This window comes from Danio rerio, chromosome 9, assembly GCF_052040795.2.
Source record: "Danio rerio strain M-AB ecotype USA chromosome 9, GRCz13ab, whole genome shotgun sequence".
Taxonomy (NCBI): domain Eukaryota; kingdom Metazoa; phylum Chordata; class Actinopteri; order Cypriniformes; family Danionidae; genus Danio; species Danio rerio.
The window spans coordinates 3,802,501-3,819,906 of record NC_141029.1 but is presented as its reverse complement, the minus strand read 5'-3'; the positions used below and the strand labels follow the sequence as shown (position 1 = coordinate 3,819,906).

The 17,406-nt window shown below is 37.4% G+C and overlaps 1 protein-coding gene across 27 annotated transcripts in view; it reads right to left on the bottom strand.

Moving 5' to 3' along the window:
• Positions 1-9,723: 9,723 nt before the first annotated feature.
• Positions 9,724-17,406, bottom strand: part of tlk1a (tousled-like kinase 1a) — a 67,663-nt gene continuing 59,980 nt past the window's right edge. For 26 of the 27 annotated variants that reach the window (XM_087266621.1, XM_087266631.1, XM_088651095.1 and 23 more), the window contains 4 exons: positions 14,695-14,830; positions 14,501-14,612; positions 13,510-13,617; positions 9,729-10,732 (listed from right to left, as the gene is read on the bottom strand). In XM_087266621.1, the coding sequence (XP_087122747.1) occupies positions 10,592-10,732; positions 13,510-13,617; positions 14,501-14,612; positions 14,695-14,830 (497 nt within the window). In that variant the 3' untranslated portion in view covers positions 9,729-10,591. 27 annotated transcript variants of the gene reach the window in all.

The window sequence follows — 17,406 nt, the reverse complement described above, 5'->3', positions numbered from 1 at the left end:
TATATATATATATATATATATATATATATAGATAGATATAGATATATAGATATATGTATGTATGTATATATATATGTATTTATGTATGTATGTATGTGTGTGTGTGTGTGTGTGTGTCATTCATTCATTCATTCATTCATTCATTCATTCATTCATTCATTCATTCATTCATTCATCAGTTGCTTATTCATTCATTGATTCATCCATTATTGTTCATCCTTTTATCTATACATTAATCCATCCACTATTATCTATTCATCCCACTTTGCATCTATTCACCATCTCATCCACCCACCCATCCATCCCACTCACCCATTCATAAACCTATATATATACATACAGTATTTTAATATAGTTTATCAGTTTATAATATAACAGTATGATTGAGCATTCATTAACAAAGACATAAATATTCTAATATATATATATATATATATATATATATATATATATATATATATATATATATATATATATATATATATATATATATATATATATACAGTTTAATACATTTTATGGTTTAAAAACACGATAGTATTTATTGTAGAATTGTTTTTCTCATGTGGGTGCTTACAGTGCATTACATGAGAGTAAAAATATTATACTTCATTAAGAGTGTAGCCACAATTATGATTTAGAAAACATGCAGCTCAAATATGACACGTTTCTGTATAGAATAACACATATAAGCACATTAACAAAATATGTGAGGTTCATATTTTTGCTGTAAAAGTTCATTTAAACACAACATAATCCTACAAACTGAGGGACAAATACATATTTATTTCTGTGGATAATCACAATCTTTTAAACTGTAACGTTTTGTCTGAAGACCTAATAAAATAAAAGTAAATACTAGATAATAAAAGAGTTTTAGAATAAACTGTACCGTCTCAGCCATCTGAACCATATATACTTGCACAATTAGCTGTTATGTAACAAAGATCTACCATTGTACTGAGTACTGTATCGACACGCTGTGTTTCTAGAATTGATGACTCTTTGTGTAAATCGTGATTGTTTGTGGCAAACATGTATCACATCGTTTAACAGTAAGAAATGTTTGAATAGCGGTAAGTAATAGTGTGACAGAGATGACTCTATTTATATCCTCCAAGAAGTTTCGTTTTTATTTTGAGAGACATTATTCATCTATATGGTTTAAAAAAAATTATTCATTTGTTGACCAAAGATCTTGAACAGAAATATTCACTGTCAATCCACATATCTATAACTCTCTATATGGCCAAAAGCAGTTATAGAGACAAAATTAATCAAATGAATGTCTAAGTGAATGTGTAACTTAAGATATTAATAAAACGGATCATTTTATATCCATGGGGGAATGAATATATATACACTTACCGGCCACTTTATTAGGTACACCTGTCCGACTGCTCGTTAATGCAAATTTCTAATCAGCCAATCTCATGGCAGCAACTCAATGCATTTGGGCATGCAGACATGGTCAAGACAATCTCCTGCAGTTTAAACTGAGCATGAGAATGGGGAAGAAAGGGGATGTAAGTGACTTTGAACATGGTATAGTTGTTGGTGCCAGATGGGGTGGTCTGAGTGTTTCAGAAACTGCTGATCCACTGGGATTTTCACACACAACCATCTGTAGGGTTCATAGAGAATGGTCCGAAAAAGAGAAAATATCCAGTGAGCGGTAGTTCTTTGGGATGTGGTGGAACAGGAGGTTCATGTCATGGATGTGCAGCATATCATTATTAACCAAAATATCTGAGGAATATGTCCAGTACCTTGTTGAATCTATGCCACGAAGGATTAAGGCAGTTCTGAAGGCAAAACCAGCCCGGTACTAGTAAGGTGTAACTAATAAATTGGCCGGTGACCATGTATTTATATATATATATATATATAAGAAAAGTAAATAAAAATCACTAACAAGTATAATTATTATCAATTATTCATTAGTTAAAGGAATATTCTTTAAAAAAAATGACTCATTTTACACTTTTAGCTTAGCTTAGCATAAATCATTGAATCAGATTAGACCATTAGCATATTTCTCAAAAATGACAAAATAGTTTAGTAATCTTGCTCAATTTTAAAGATAAAATTCGCTAATTCATATTTAAACTTGACTCTTCTGTAGTTACACTGTGTACTAAGATCAATGGAAAATGAAAAGTTGTGACAAGAAGCTATAAGCTTATACTCGCATTCAAGTGTAATAATAAAAGTAAGAGTGTGCAGTTCCCAGCCATATTGACCTAGACAACAGCAACTCTTTGTTTTCTGCCCGTCTTAGTACACGATTTAACTACAGCAGAGTCAAGCTTTAAATATGAATTATCGATATTTTATCTTTAAAATTTGTGAGCGAGATGTTAAGGGTCTAATCTGAGTTGATCATGTATGCTAAGCTAAGCCAAAAGTGCTGCCGCCAGACCTGTAGATCTTCTGAATGGATTCAAAACTGCTAAAACTCATTTGTTTAACTGTAAGGAAGTTGTAAAATGAGCCTGTTTTCCAAAAAAAAAAAGAAGAAAAAAGATGAAAGTTCCTTTAAGTGCGAAGCACAGCAAAAGTATTTTATTAGCTATTTTATTAGCAGCTTTTTGTAGCATTAGTAATGGTTTCATTTCTTCAGGATAGGCACAGACAACACAAAATCACATTCCTAAATAATAATAAAAAAATAAAAAACTATGCTAATATTTGTGTCCGCTCTGCATCCTTCGGTCTGCAAAGTAGATGTGAAGCTATTCATCTTTAGATTGAAGGCGTTTCCTGACAAAATACAAATATGAAGATGTGCATTTATCTGGCCTGCAGTATGTGCAATATTGCTGTTCACTGTCACCAGTGCAAATAAACACATTGAAAAAAAAAATGTGTAAATGTTGATTTATTTTGTATTCTGTCATTAAAAGGAATCAAAGATTATGATCACATGCGACACATGAAACTCAACACTGTACACACGAAGTGAAGTTTATTTATAAACTAAGTTTCAGAGGATCTCGTGCTTATGATTGCTTGCAGCCAACCCTGCATTAATTAATTTATGATTCACCAATCAGACGATTCCTAAGCCACTATAAATACCCTAAGTTCCATATAACAGCCATCTTCGTTTTGAAGAATCCCCCCTTCCACTCCTACTCGTAGTTATCTCTTAAGAGCATTACAGCAGAGGAGTTCCCGAGATCTACCTGAGCTCAAACTCCTCTCTCGCCTTGGAAACAGGAGGGAGCCTCAGGCTCGAGGATCTTATGAGCTCAGGGCTCTCTCCCGGGACAGCATGCCACGTTTTAAAATCAATCATCAGCTAAGTGTGAAGTCTTGAAGCACATTTATTAAATATTTGCACTCATGGTATTTTTTATGTTTTAGAAGAGTCAACGACTTACTTTTAAGTAAGTAGTAAACTATTTTGGCTTATAACAATTTTGTGTTTAATTATTATATTTGGTGGCCGTGTGATAAGAGTTTGAATACAGTGTTGGTACAGTGTCTCCTCACAGACTCAATCAAACCTCAACGTTTATCATAACAGACTTCCGCACATTAGACTCCACTGGATTTCCACATTCCAGCTCATTTCTCTGGGATTATCTGAGAGTTTCACAGCTATCGGAGGTAATGTTGAAACACAGCTGCGGCGCTTAATGCAACTCACTAATCGAAACGCAATCACCACAAAACGCACCATTACCTTGCCCAAAAAGCTTCTTGTGGCAGATTTTCATTCTCCCATAAATGAAAGTGTTTTTGCCTAAGGATGGGGGGAAAACAGACTCTGGATCTGCTGATTTCATCTTATATCCAGCCTTCCTTCCCTTTATCTCCTCCGTCAGTCCCGGTTTCTCGCATTAATAGCTGCGAGCGGGAGTTTTAACGGAGTCATCACAGCACTGAAGTGTTTCCAGCCTCTGCGGTAGAAGCTTCGCTCATTATTTACCTCTTTTAAGATATTTATCATGGAAGCCATCAGGCTTTGCTCTCGTTCATAAGCAAAAGTAGGCCTGTAGGAAGCCAATTTCAGCGCTCGACTGGCTGAACGCTCTTTATCTGGGTGGAGGTAATGCTGCAGAGGGTTTATTTCTGTTGGTTTTCATTTATAATCCTGCTGAATGAAACACTGCAGGAGAGACCAAAACACTATCATTTATTTTTAAAACACAGCGGATGCCCTTCCAGCTGCAACCCATCTCTGGGAAACATCCACAAACACTCACTCACACACACACTCATACACTACGGAAAATTTAGCCTACCCAATTCACCTGTACCGCATGTCTTTTGGACTGTGGGGGAAACCGGAGCACCCGGAGGAAACCCACACGAATGCAGGGAGAACATGCAAACTCCACACAGAAACGTCAACTGAGCCAAGGATCGAACCAGAAACCTTCTTGCTGTGAGGCAACAGCACTACCTACTGCGCCACTGCCTCACCCTTAATTGTATTATGCAATTAAATTATTTTAATTAATGCTTTACGATAAGTTTCTATTAGTTCGCATTGGATCAGGTTTTGTTCTGTGGTAACAGTTGTCTGGATGTACTTTATCCCACTTATTACAAGACTACTTGCCACAAAGCGTAAAAATTAAACACTAAAACATTGTTCTGAACAGTAATATTTTACTCTTTAACTAAAGGCCAAGCTGAAAGAAATGAAAATGGTTGAATAGAGTTGAATGCAACATACACTAATCTACATATTATTGCATCACAAGCTGGCGGGAAAAATCCTGCATGGCAGATAAGCTTACTCATTCATTTTCTGTTCGGCTTACTCCCTTTATTAATCTGGGGTCGCCACAGCAGAATGAACCGCCAACTTATCCAGTATATGTTTTTTAGGCAGCGGATGCCCTTTCAGCTGCAACCCATCTCTGGGAAACACCCATACACAGCCATTCACACTCATACACTGGACAATTTCCTACCCAATTCACCTATACTGCATGTCTTTGGACTGTGGGGGTAACCGGACCCACGTGTATTAGCCCTTAATGTCTGATGGGTTTTGCCTTGTGGAAAACAGCCAAAATAGATCACACTTTCTCTCATTAGCTTTAAAAGCCATAGCAGAGCTTTCCTTCGCCATCAATTCCAATTACAAGCATTATTAAACTTGGAGCTGCAGTGGAAAGAATAAGCTTGGCTCTGTTCCCACACACACACACACACACACACACGTACGTCTCAGGTGTGCTGTACAGACTGTGGGCAGTAGACTGAGAAACACTCTCCGTCTGCTTTGCCTCGACAGCCACAACATTGGACAAACTAAAATGTCTGTTTTGGTTATAAGTAGGCCCACACGGAATCTGCGCACGCAGAATTCCCGCAAAATTCTGCAGATTTTTAGCCCATTATTAATTCTGTTTATTTACTTGAGTAAATGTGAAAATCTAAATTTATTCAGTTTTTATTCAGTAATTTATTACTTTTTATTTCATATATAAATGTTTTAGTTATGATACTCCGCTGGATACTCTCAAAATAAATCCGCAGATTTTTACTAAAATTCTCAGCAGAAATAGCAAAAAACGTCCGCAGATTCCGTCTGGCCCTGGTTATAACACAAAACTACCGTGAAATTCTAAGAATTGACATTGAGGAAACGGTAAAGAATGAATACAATGGTACATGAACATGGTAATCATTCATTAAGAGAAACAAAACAAGTCAAAATGTCCTTCTGTGAAAGACTCGTCAAACACTGCTCGCACAGCTGAATCTCCTGCCGTTTTTAGGAGCATATGAAGACTCGTCTGTTTCATCAATACTGAATTGTTGAATTGTCCAACAACACTATCTTAAAAACAAGCCATTTTCCTGGGGAAAACATCATGCATTTCAGAGTGCGCTTCACACAGGTGAGTGGGCTTTTAGGTTTGACACCCAGTGGTTGAACTAGGTATTGCACTCCTGTTCAAAACACATTTTTCACTCGGCTTCTCCTCTGTTGAGTCCACGCAAGCGCAGGTTAAGTTTAAGGCTGATTTGAAACCAGGCTTAAAAGCAGCAACCATACTTTTATTTCCCCTACAGAAAAATCCAGCTTAAACCAGCCTAGGCTGGTTGGCTGGTTTTAGCTGGTCGGCCAGCCTAGTTTTAGAAGGGTTTTGGCCCTTTCCAGACTGGTTTCCAGCCATTTCCAGCCTGGTCTTAGCTGGTCAGGCTGGGAGATGACCAGCTAAAACCAGCTTGACCAGCCTAGCCAGGCTAGGAGTCCAGCCAAAACCAGCTATGTCCAGCTTAAAACAGGCTGGTGAAGCTGGTTTTAACTGGATTTAGCTGGTCATTTTCCAGCCTGACCAGCTAAGACCAGGCTGGAAAAAAGCCTGGAAATGGCCAAAACCCCTCTAAAACCAGCCTGGTCAACCAGCTAAAACCAGCCATTTTTCAGCAGAGAAATACAGTCTGCATGAAAAGAGACTCTTATAGACATACATTGGTTCAGAGAGCAGAAGTTGGAGTCTCCATCCCAAGGGGATAAACCAGAAGTTCTGAGTATACAGTACAAACATGAACTAAAGGGCTAAGCTCAGACGAGCAAACTTTCACTTCAAAGTACCTTCGTCTGCATGCCTCCAGGTTGTGAAGGATCTTCTTCACCTACTTACATCTGCGAGTTTCTGATTGTAGGAGTCTTTGGTGCTCCAGTAGAAGATCTGCATCTGACAGTGCTTCACGTTCAAGATTTTTAAAACAGATTCCAGCTCCACTGCTCACTCAAAACACATGACCGTACAGTGCTTAGTGGTGTTTTACTAGCATCAGGGGCTATAGCGCTGGTGTTAATTTAGGGATAAAGTAGAAGATGGACTTAATCTTATTTATACATCTTTGCTTGCCACAAAACATCAAAATTAGATGAAAAACTTTGCTTTGAGCTGTAGTAGTTATTCGTTCTTTACAAACGCAAACCTGACAGAAACAAAAATGGCTGACGGATCTATTATTCTATCACAAGATGGCGCCAAACTGTCAGAAACAGAAGCGTGACCCAAGCAGAAGGATTTCGGCGCCCTACCTTGCTCTAAATAGGGGAGTATTGCCATTGCAAACCGGCCCCCAAAGATTATACTGCTTATTAAATACAATCAATGAAACCGAAAAGTAAAGCTTGATTTATTCTACTTAATAACAGTCCAGATGATTTGGACACTTTAAAACAGCACAGTTTATGTCAACTAGCAGCTTCAAAAGTGAACAATCAAGCAATCTTTAATGAAGGGACCAGCGATTCTTACTTTGCATCCTTCTAGAGAAGGGTAATTGGGTAAGTTATTGTATAACGATGGTTTCCCTGCTGAAAATCCAGCTTAAACCAGCCTAGGCTGGTTGGCTGGTTTTAGCTGGTTGACCAGCCTGGTTTTAGAGGGGTTTTGGCCATTTTCAGGCTGGTTTCCAGCCTGGTCTTAGCTGGTCAGGCTGGAAAATGACCAGCCAAATCCAGCTAAAACCAGCTTGACCAGCCTGGTTTAAGGTGGATATAGCTGGTTTTGGCTGGACTCCCAGCTTGGCTAAGCTGGTCAAGCTGGTTTTAGCTGGTCATCTCCCAGCCTGACCAGCTAAGACCAGACTGGAAATGGCTGGAAACCAGCCTGGAAGTGGCCAAAACCCCTCTAAAACCAGCCTGGTCGACCAGCTAAAACCAGCCAACCAGCCTAGGCTGGTTTAGGCTGGATTTTTCAGCAGGGTTGTTCTGTAGACTATCGAGAAAAAAATAAAGCTTAAAGGGGCAAATAATTTTAACCTTAAAATGTTTAAAAAATAAATAAAAACTGCTTTTTGTTCTGGCCGAAATAAAACAAACAAGGCTTTCTCCAGAAGAAAAAATATTATCAGATATACTGTGAAAATCTCCTTGCTCTGTTCAACATCAAGGAAATATTTAAAAAGGAAAAACATTTCAATGGGGGGCCACTAATTCTGACTTCAACTGTATGTGTGGATGGGTGTGTATGGATGTTTCCCAGAGATGGGTTGCAGCTGGAAGGGCATCCGATGTTTAAAACATATTCTGGATAAGTTGGCAGTTCATTCCGCTTTGGCAACCCTGGATTAATAAAGGGACTAAGCCGAAAAAATCAATAAATGAATGACTATCTGAAGAGTAATCTGATTACGTAATAAAAAAATACTTGAGTTACTTGACTCGACACCACTTAAAGCCCCTATAATTCTTAATGCAGAGGCAAAATATATAAAACTGTTTCAATTTAAATCAAACAGAGCTTTTTAGATTGACTGCAAGTTGTGCAGAATGCATCGGTGAGGATTTTAACCAACACCAGTAGGAGGTCACACATTACACCTGTACTTAAGGCACTTCACTTGCTTCCTATTAGTTTGAGTACATTTTAAGATTCTGGTCATTACATACAGAGCTCTGCATGGTCAAGCACCCCTCTATATTCAAGATCTTTTACGCAGTCACTCATGTAGCCGGTCTCTGAGGTCTTCTGGCAAAGACCTTTTAGCCATTCCCAGAACTCGTCTTAGGACTAAAGGTGACCGTGCCTTCTGTGTGGTGCTCTGGTACTCTCCCGATAGCACTGAGAACTCTGGGATCAGTTGATCTTTTTAAAAGGCATTTAAAGATGCATCTTTTTTTTCAAGCTTTTAAATAACAGTAAGAGCGTTTCTGTATTTGGATTTTTAACTTGTCCTTTATTGATACAGTTGAAGTCAGAATTATTAGCCCCCTTTATATTATTTTTTCTTTTTAAATATTTCCCAAATGTTGTTTAACTAAGCAAGGAAATTTTCACAGTATGTCTGATAATATTTTTTTCTTCTGGAGAAAGTCTCATTTGTTTTTATTTCAGCTGAAATAAAAGCAATTTAAAACATTTTATAAGCCATTTTGAGGTCAAAATTATCAGCCCTTTTAAGCTGTATTTTTTCTCGATTGTCTTCAGAATAAACCATCATAATTCAATAACTTGCCTAATTAACCTAACCTGCCTAGTAAACCTAATTAACCTTTAAATGTCACTTTGAGCTGTATAGAAGTGTCTTAAAGAATATCTAGTCAAATATTATTTACTGTCATCATGGCAAAGATAAAATAAATCAATTATTGGAGATGAGTTATTAAAACTATTATGTTCAGAAATGTGCTGAAAAAAAACCTCTCCGTTAAACAGAAATTGAGGGAAAAAATAAACAGGGGGCTAATAATTCTGACCTCAACTGTGTGTGTTCTTTTACATGTTTTCTCTTATTGTAAAGCCCTTTGTGACTCCATGTCTTGGGAAAGGTGCTATATAAATAAACCTTTACTTACTTTTCTTACTTTTTTACACAAGTTTAAAACATAATACAGATTGAAACAAGACACAATTCACAATTAATATCACCAATATTTAACACATACCATATTTTGATAATAATTTCTTAATGTTTTTCTGAGAATGTGCAATTAAGCCATCTTTAGCAGAATTAAAAACAGAATTATTTGGCCTAATAAATTCATATAGCTAAAGAAATACAACTATTCTGCTCTAGAATTTTTGTAAATTATTTTTAATAACTCTATTATAACCAAGTCTAACTAAATTACCCAAATATGAAAAGTAATCCCTTTATTTAAGAAAAAAGCGAATTTAATTACAGTGACTGGTCACGTTATTATGAATCCCATCCAACACCGGACACACGTTCTTGCATTAGAAGGCCACCAGGTGGCGATACAGACCGCTAAACCATAAGCAACACGCCAAACGGAGCTTCCTGGCATTTATTTGCAATTCTTTTAACAGGACTGTACAATTTATACCCAAAGTACATTATACAGCGGCTTTGAAAAAGAGCAACATTAAAGCAGCAGAATCAAAAGAAAAAAAACACACACCAGGAAAGCAAATGTACAAGAAGAAAAGCCTAAATGTTAAACGTCTGTACAGAATGGGTCTGCTGAGAGTTAATATACGAAATTAAAGTTCTGTACAACAAAATATACATGAATTCTCCAGGGGGGGGGGAAAGGGGGGGATACTTGAAATTTCGTCCCGCATAGGAGTCTGTACATTTGCCATTCGTTTACATTTGGTTACTTTGTGCATTGAACATTAATATGCGGCCTGGGCGCCTTAGTGTGCCGCTCTCTGTACGCTAGAATTACATTCTCATAGCTAGTTGAACAAAAGCAAGGAAAGCTAACACTGTTGTCTGTACCACGTAACATTACTACAGAGTGAAGAATGAAGCCTTTGTCGGCCGCTTACAGTAACTCTGAACGTAAATGTGTAATCGAGCGAGACCGTGGGAATTGATAGGGGGTTTGTTTGTTTTTTTTTTGCCAGGTCTTTGAACGAAGAGGCAACGGTGTGAAAAACCTAACGACAACAGTCACATTTGAAAGTTCATAACAGTAGATGTGCCCTATCGAGTCGTCATTTCTACTTCATTGACTTTAATTGTGACAATCGAAACATTCATGCTTCTTATTTTCACTTCATTTTCTTTCTGAACACGTCTGTCTGTAAACCAAAGCATGATAATTCAACACGAACGTTCTGAAGTGCAGGAAAAGGGCGACTACTTGTTGTTCGTGGTCCATATCCTGCATTTGGGACGCTGGCGGGGGTCAATAGGAGGTGGAGTTTGGTGCCAGTGTTCCTGATGAACTGGCCCGTCTGATGTGCGGCAGCAGGTAGGAGTCGCTGCCCAGCTGGTGCACGTCAAAGCGGTCCTCTTTTCTGTAGGCCAGACATCGGCGGATGAACGCCTGCAAAAACAACAACAAAATGTCAATAACAGGTATGTATATTTCTATAGAGTACACTAATGACAGTCAGACTCCCTAGTTTTTTGCGATTCCGCGATCGCTGAATCCAACGCAAAATTAACAAAAATCGTAAACTTTTTCGATCCTGCAAAATTCTTAATTAACAGTTAAACTCCGCCGACCCGGTACCGTGAAGTCATTGACTTTCACTTTAAGATTTAAAGGGCTAGCATTGCACCGGACCCCCATAAGTGGTTTCGTTTGAAAGTGTAGAATCTATATTTTATGCACATATGCATCACTTTGGTTTTTATTCTACTGTACAAAAGTTATTTACACTTAAATACACAGTATTTTGGAGACCCGAGCTGGGTATTGAACATTGTTTCCTTTTCATATTTTTTCATTTGAATTATATATGACACATGTACGAGTTATAGCTCAATTGAAAGCTCTTGCCGGTGCTCATACGGTTCTAGCATTCTTTTTACTTAATTATATTCACATATCAAACAGTTGCCAAATGAATCATGGTGTTTCCATGGTGCAGAAGTGAAAACAATACATTTATGATCAATAAGCAGCCCCAGATAGCACAGACAGCTGTCATCTCTTACCTTATTCTGTGCGCTTCAGGGCCATTTCTCCTCTGTTTTTGAGCTGATGTGCATAAGTAATCCTTTTATATGTCTGACGTGCTCCAAACACAGTGAATTATGTTTGATCAAGCAAAAGAATAGTGAAATATGAAAACAATGATCGGCCTCTGTGGCCTGTACAGCACCTCTCATCAGTTGGAGTGCAATGACTTTTGCATAGATTATGGTGGAGACATTTTTCTTTTTTCCTATGATTACAGACATGTGCAGGAACCACCAAAATTATTTACAGCACGCTAGACCACTCAGAACCTAAATGGTACACTTTCAAATTTGAGTTTATAAAAAAAAACTTTTTTTTTAGGTGTTTATTGTGAGACAGATAACCTATACAGCTATTTTAAACACTTTCAATAGTGTTTAATGAAAATTCAAAAGGGTTTTCTTTGAAATGATACCAAATTTTTGCATTTACACCTCTGCATGTGGATTTGAGAAGCTTTTAAATTTGGGTAGGCAAAATCCAGGCGGAAATCCCAAAATAGCAGTAGAGCTTAACTGGTTATACACAAAATAATCATGAAAAATGTAAGTAATCTCATAAAACATACAATTTAAAGCATATAATCAAATTAGATCTTTTCAGTTTGCAATTTATGGCTTTACGTGACTTATAGACGTCGCATACGCAGCAGCGCACGTGATGTATTTGAGTGTCTCTCAAAAAATGACGTTTCACCTGCGTCCTCACAATCATTACATTACATGGAAGGGAGGCGGAAGTGTTTTGCAGCCTGTGCAGTGAGCGGACGCAGATGAAGGGCGAGTGATTTACATGAAGTCAATGCAAAGATTGGATTAGGCATCCTGTGGAGCGAATTTGGGCGTTTCCTGCATTTGATGCACTTCAGACTTAAATATAAAGCGGGAAACATCTAACAAATGCAGCAGTGGAACAGAAAAAAACAGCAAGAAGCTTACAATGGGGTATATGCCAAGGCATGCTAATAGGACTTTTAATTTGCCAGTAACCTGGGTTAAGAGCTGCCGGTGGACTGTTTGCCATTGCAAAAACGGCGTGTTTAAGGTCTGTTTTCTTCGAATCATCGATTTCCACTGGCTGAGTGATATCTGATATAGGGTGGGTCTCAGAGTGTACAAGAAGCACTGCATTAAATTACATTTCCCCCGCCATGTCTTTATAATATGAGCATTTATTTTACTTGAGTACATTCAATGGAGCTTCTGCGCTAGCCTGTCGATTCTGACGGGTGTGTGCGAGTAGACGGCTTTTTGTCTCATTTAAGCTTGAGCAAATAAATGAATGCCAGAGTCTATTTAACTAATTGTATTTTGACTACATTACAACATCAATGCTGTAAAAGGAATCGTTTAAAATGAAAAAAACTAACAATAACAGGTCACCGGAAGTTTATCAGCATGGGAACAGCACTAGCTCGGCATATACCCTATAATGGAGGTTGGTTCAAGGATGACGGCCGCATGACGTTACTGAATTGGAGGCATTATTTGTGCTTTACATGTATGGCTGGTATTATGATGTGCGTCAATTCGATAAATGTTTTCATTTAACTCTTTTCCTGCAGATAACAAGAGAAAATGCTTCCCTGCCATTGAAGTGTTTTACGGTCATCTGTGTTTTGGGTGTATTACGGTAGGCCCTAACGCATGTCCAGGGTGAGGTACATGTCAGATGCTCCAGGGAGTGAAATATGAGAGAAACTAAGATCGTGGATAACAATAAGAGGTATACAGCCTTCCTTTGGCTTAATCCCTACCGTTTTAGGTCTGTTTTAGATTGTGTCTTGACAAGAGACTAAAATAATAAGCTTTAATTTTATGATTTGTTTCAATGTCGTTGTGTCAGACTGCATTTATGGCCACATTTTAGTCATATCACACATTAAAGTGACACAACAGTCTCTGGACTTGCTGCATCCCGGACACCAACATTTAACAATTTTCTAAAAAAAAAAAAAAAAACCAAAGTATCACTTTCTAGCCATCTGATATTTGGCATGGTTATATATTGCGATTTTGATTTTCGAAAGTATTACAGCACTTTGTAAACGTTTATTATTACCGTTTGTTGAGTCTCTTCATACAGTTTGATAGAGCGCTTTACATACACTGATTATTCTTAAAAGAAAATCTGACCTTGGCCTCGTTGCTGGCGACGGGTTTGGAGGGAAACTGAACCTCTGTGGCTTTCAGGATGGTGTTCTCCTGAAGGATGTCTTGCTGGGACTGGTTGTGGCCAAATGGCTGGAAAAAAAAAACTGCATGGTTAAACTGACCATCAGCTAAAATAAAAAAAAATGCACAAAATGAAAGTATCTGCAGGTTTCACCAATGGCCTGTTTCCACTGATTAGTATGATTCGGTATCAGGGTTTCGGCAGGTTTCACCAGGTTAAATTTAAGACTTAAAGACATATTTAAGACCATTATGTAAGAAATTTTAGACTTGTACAGGGCTAAATGCTAAGGATTTTTTTCAAATATCCCAGTCAGAAATTATGTTCACTTGACCCATCAAAAATGATTAAAATTTAATACATTTAATAATACAATAATAATAATAATTTAGTTTAAATATAGTTTAGTAATTTTCAAGTATATCCATTTACAAACCGTATAACCCACACCAAGAATAGAACAAAACATAGCTGTCAATTACTTCAGTCGACAATAATAATAATAATTTAAAAATAAATAAATATAGGTCAAGTTAGTATCCTCAGCAGTAAATAAATGAAAAACTTTTAAGCAATTGTTACTGTAAGGAAAGTAATTAAATGCTATCTTTAAGTACGACGATTAAAGTTTTATTGAGATGGATTGTTGGTGATCGAATAGGTGTTAATGGACAGATCGGGCAGCTATACATGAAAAAAGGAAAACTTAAGACCTGTTAAACAACGATTTAAGACCTGCAACACAACATTTCAGTAGATTTAAGACTTTTTAAGGCCTAAAATATAGCTTTTGAGATTTAAAACATTTTAAGACTTTAAGACCCCGCAGATACCCTGGGTATGCTAAAGCAGATCATACCCTTCCACCTTTTTGGTATCCTGTTTAAAGGGTACCTAGCACTACAAAAGGATACCAAAAAGTGGAAGCGTAACCACAAAACGTCCCCTCACCTTTCTTCCGTAGAGGCACTGGAAAAATATGACACCGACAGACCAGACGTCCACCTTATTGGAGATCTTCGGTGGCTCTTTGCCCACCACAAAACACTCGGGGGGCAGATACCTTACAGACACAACAACACACAGCTGAGCGACAGGATTTCAGAGTCGACGGTTAAAATTTGAGGACATCTGCGAGTGTTTACCAGTAAGTGCCAGCTCCCTGAGACGTCAGGTCCATCCCATCCACTCCATAGTTGTCGTCGTCCATGATTTTAGACAGTCCAAAATCGGTGATCTTGATCTCTCCGCATGCCGTTCCATCAACCAGTAAAATATTGCCTGTAGACGAACCACATTCAGCACACTTTAGTGTAACAATTCACTCTTATTAGGCTTATTACATGCTTACTATTAAGATATAAACTGTTTATTATCATTTAGCAAGTATGATCTTATTGTACATTCATAATCCTACCCAATACCTAAACCCAACTACTACCTTATTAACTATTAATATACAGGTAATTAGCAGTTTAAGCAAAAAGTCAATGCATAGTTAATGGATTGGTAATTAAAGTGCGAGAAAAAAAAATGCACACCTCATTGGACAATCTGTGAAATCATTTTCAAACTAACTATATGAGTGGGGAAAATAATATAAAACCACTGGAGAGTTTGAGGACAATAGAATTAAAGTTTTTAGTAGGACATCTTGGAAAATGTTAACTTTGGCCCGATAGCACTGAAAGCGTACGTCACACACTCCCTGCAAAATTGCGGTAAAAGGCCACACCACATGAACCCAGGAACTAAGGATCCCACACAACTTCAAACTCAAGGGCTTTCTATGTATGAAGGATTTAAAGTGGATGTGAAGCACTCAGTCAAGTTTATATTGTTTTGTGCATTGGTTTCCACTTTAATAAAAAAAATTAAACAAACTCTATTAAATGTAACCATTTTGAGGAAAAGGGCATGTTTTACTAGTTTTTAGACCTAGGGCGCTGCCGTCTAGGAACGTCAATGTGTCTGACTTTGCAGGGTTGGTTCCATTCCCTCAGCTGAACAGATAAAGTGGAAGTAATGGACTGAACCCGGAGACTGGAAAGCCTAATTTAACACAATGGGTGAAGTTGTGAACGTGAAGCTGGTGCAAATACAAGAATCAGATGTGTGTTTTCCCCTTTTAATTACTAATAGTTTGATGCACTTTGGTCCATGCTGCATGAGTAGGTTTCAACCATGGATTCAACAAGGTTCGGTACAGATGTAACGGGGGCAGGTATTTTCACTTTATACTACTGCAGCCCTCACCTCTTTTCGTGCTCAAACTAACCTAAGATCGCTGCAATTTTTCACATGGCAGGTTTACGTCCTTCATACATGTAGGGAATATTGCCTTGACATAATCCACCTAGACGTGAATTAGTAAAGCCATGTATCATTTTAATCATTGCACAGTCTGAATGTAAATCCCTCATGATAGTTATCGCGATCATGTCAACATCTCAGAGAAGTGCGTTAAATTACATGCCATAAATTTGCGTGCTAAATTTATAATCTGACCAATCAGATGTGGCCTTTTTTATATCTATCCCGCCTCTCCAGTAGGTGATGTTAAGCAACCCTACAGCTGAAACGCTCATGCTGGGAGACAAGAGAGGAAAACGACAACCTGTATGATCTGATATCACAGATATGAAAATGATAATATTATAAATGGGGACTCTTGTCCCACTTTTTACTAAGTGCCCTTAACTACTATGTACTTGCATCAAAATAAGAATACAATGTACTTACGGTGTTTATAATGTATTGCAGAACATTTCTGCTGCTCTTGAGGTGGGATACGGGTAAGGTTAGGGGCAGGTTTAGTGATACGGGCAGGTTAAAGGGTGGGTTAAGTTAAACGGGATGGTCAACATTGTAATTATAAATGTAATTACAGAAATTAATTATAGGTGTAAAGACATGCAGGTATTTAATCCAACATAAGTACAATGATAAAGTATGTAATTACACAATAAGTGCATTATAACGAATTATTAACTTCAAATGTAAGTATATTAGTTAAGGCCACTTAATATAAAGTGGGACCAAATTGTCCTCACAAGACAAGAGATTGTTGACCGAACATTTTAAGTGGATCCAAATGTCTGTCCAACATCTTCCAGGGATTATATAAATACATTTGGACCGCTTAAATTAATGACTGCTATCAGAATGCAAAGAGACTTCTTGCCAGCATAACAAAAACTGTTTTTATCTGGCGATAATCACCTACAGAACACTTAAATTAAGTTGTCCAAATGTATTAATGTGTCTTAATGTCCCGTGGAACCAAGAAAACTTCACCCTATAAAAATGTTGATTTGTCAAAATATGTAATTGTATACTTCTGTTTGCACAGAAAATATAAAGTCACTAGCATGTTTAAGGATGCAGCTCAAACAGGGAATGACAGACAAACATCAACAAACTGCCTTCGTTTTTAAGCTTGATATTGTAATAACTAACTGCACTGTAAAGTTTTTTCTCTGGTCAATATCATTTGATATATGGCAGTACTGTTGTCTAGTGTGCATTCATGAGGAATGCATTTGGATGGTGATTTGCAGAGAGGGATGAAGGTTTTCAGAGCTATCAGGCTTATGTTAGCATTTTCAAAGATCTTCTATTACACGTTTAACACTTCTATTCATCACAAATGTAATGAATGAATTAAGAGTGACGGTACAGACATTAACATTGCTAGAAATAATTAGTTTCAAACAAATGCTGGTTTATGCAACTTTCTATTCATCAAAAAAAAAAAAAAATCCCCCCAAAAAATGTATGGTTACTAAAAACAAAATAAAAGTAGCAGATTTTAACATAAATCTCAACATTGAATTGTCTTACAGAGCTTTGGAAAA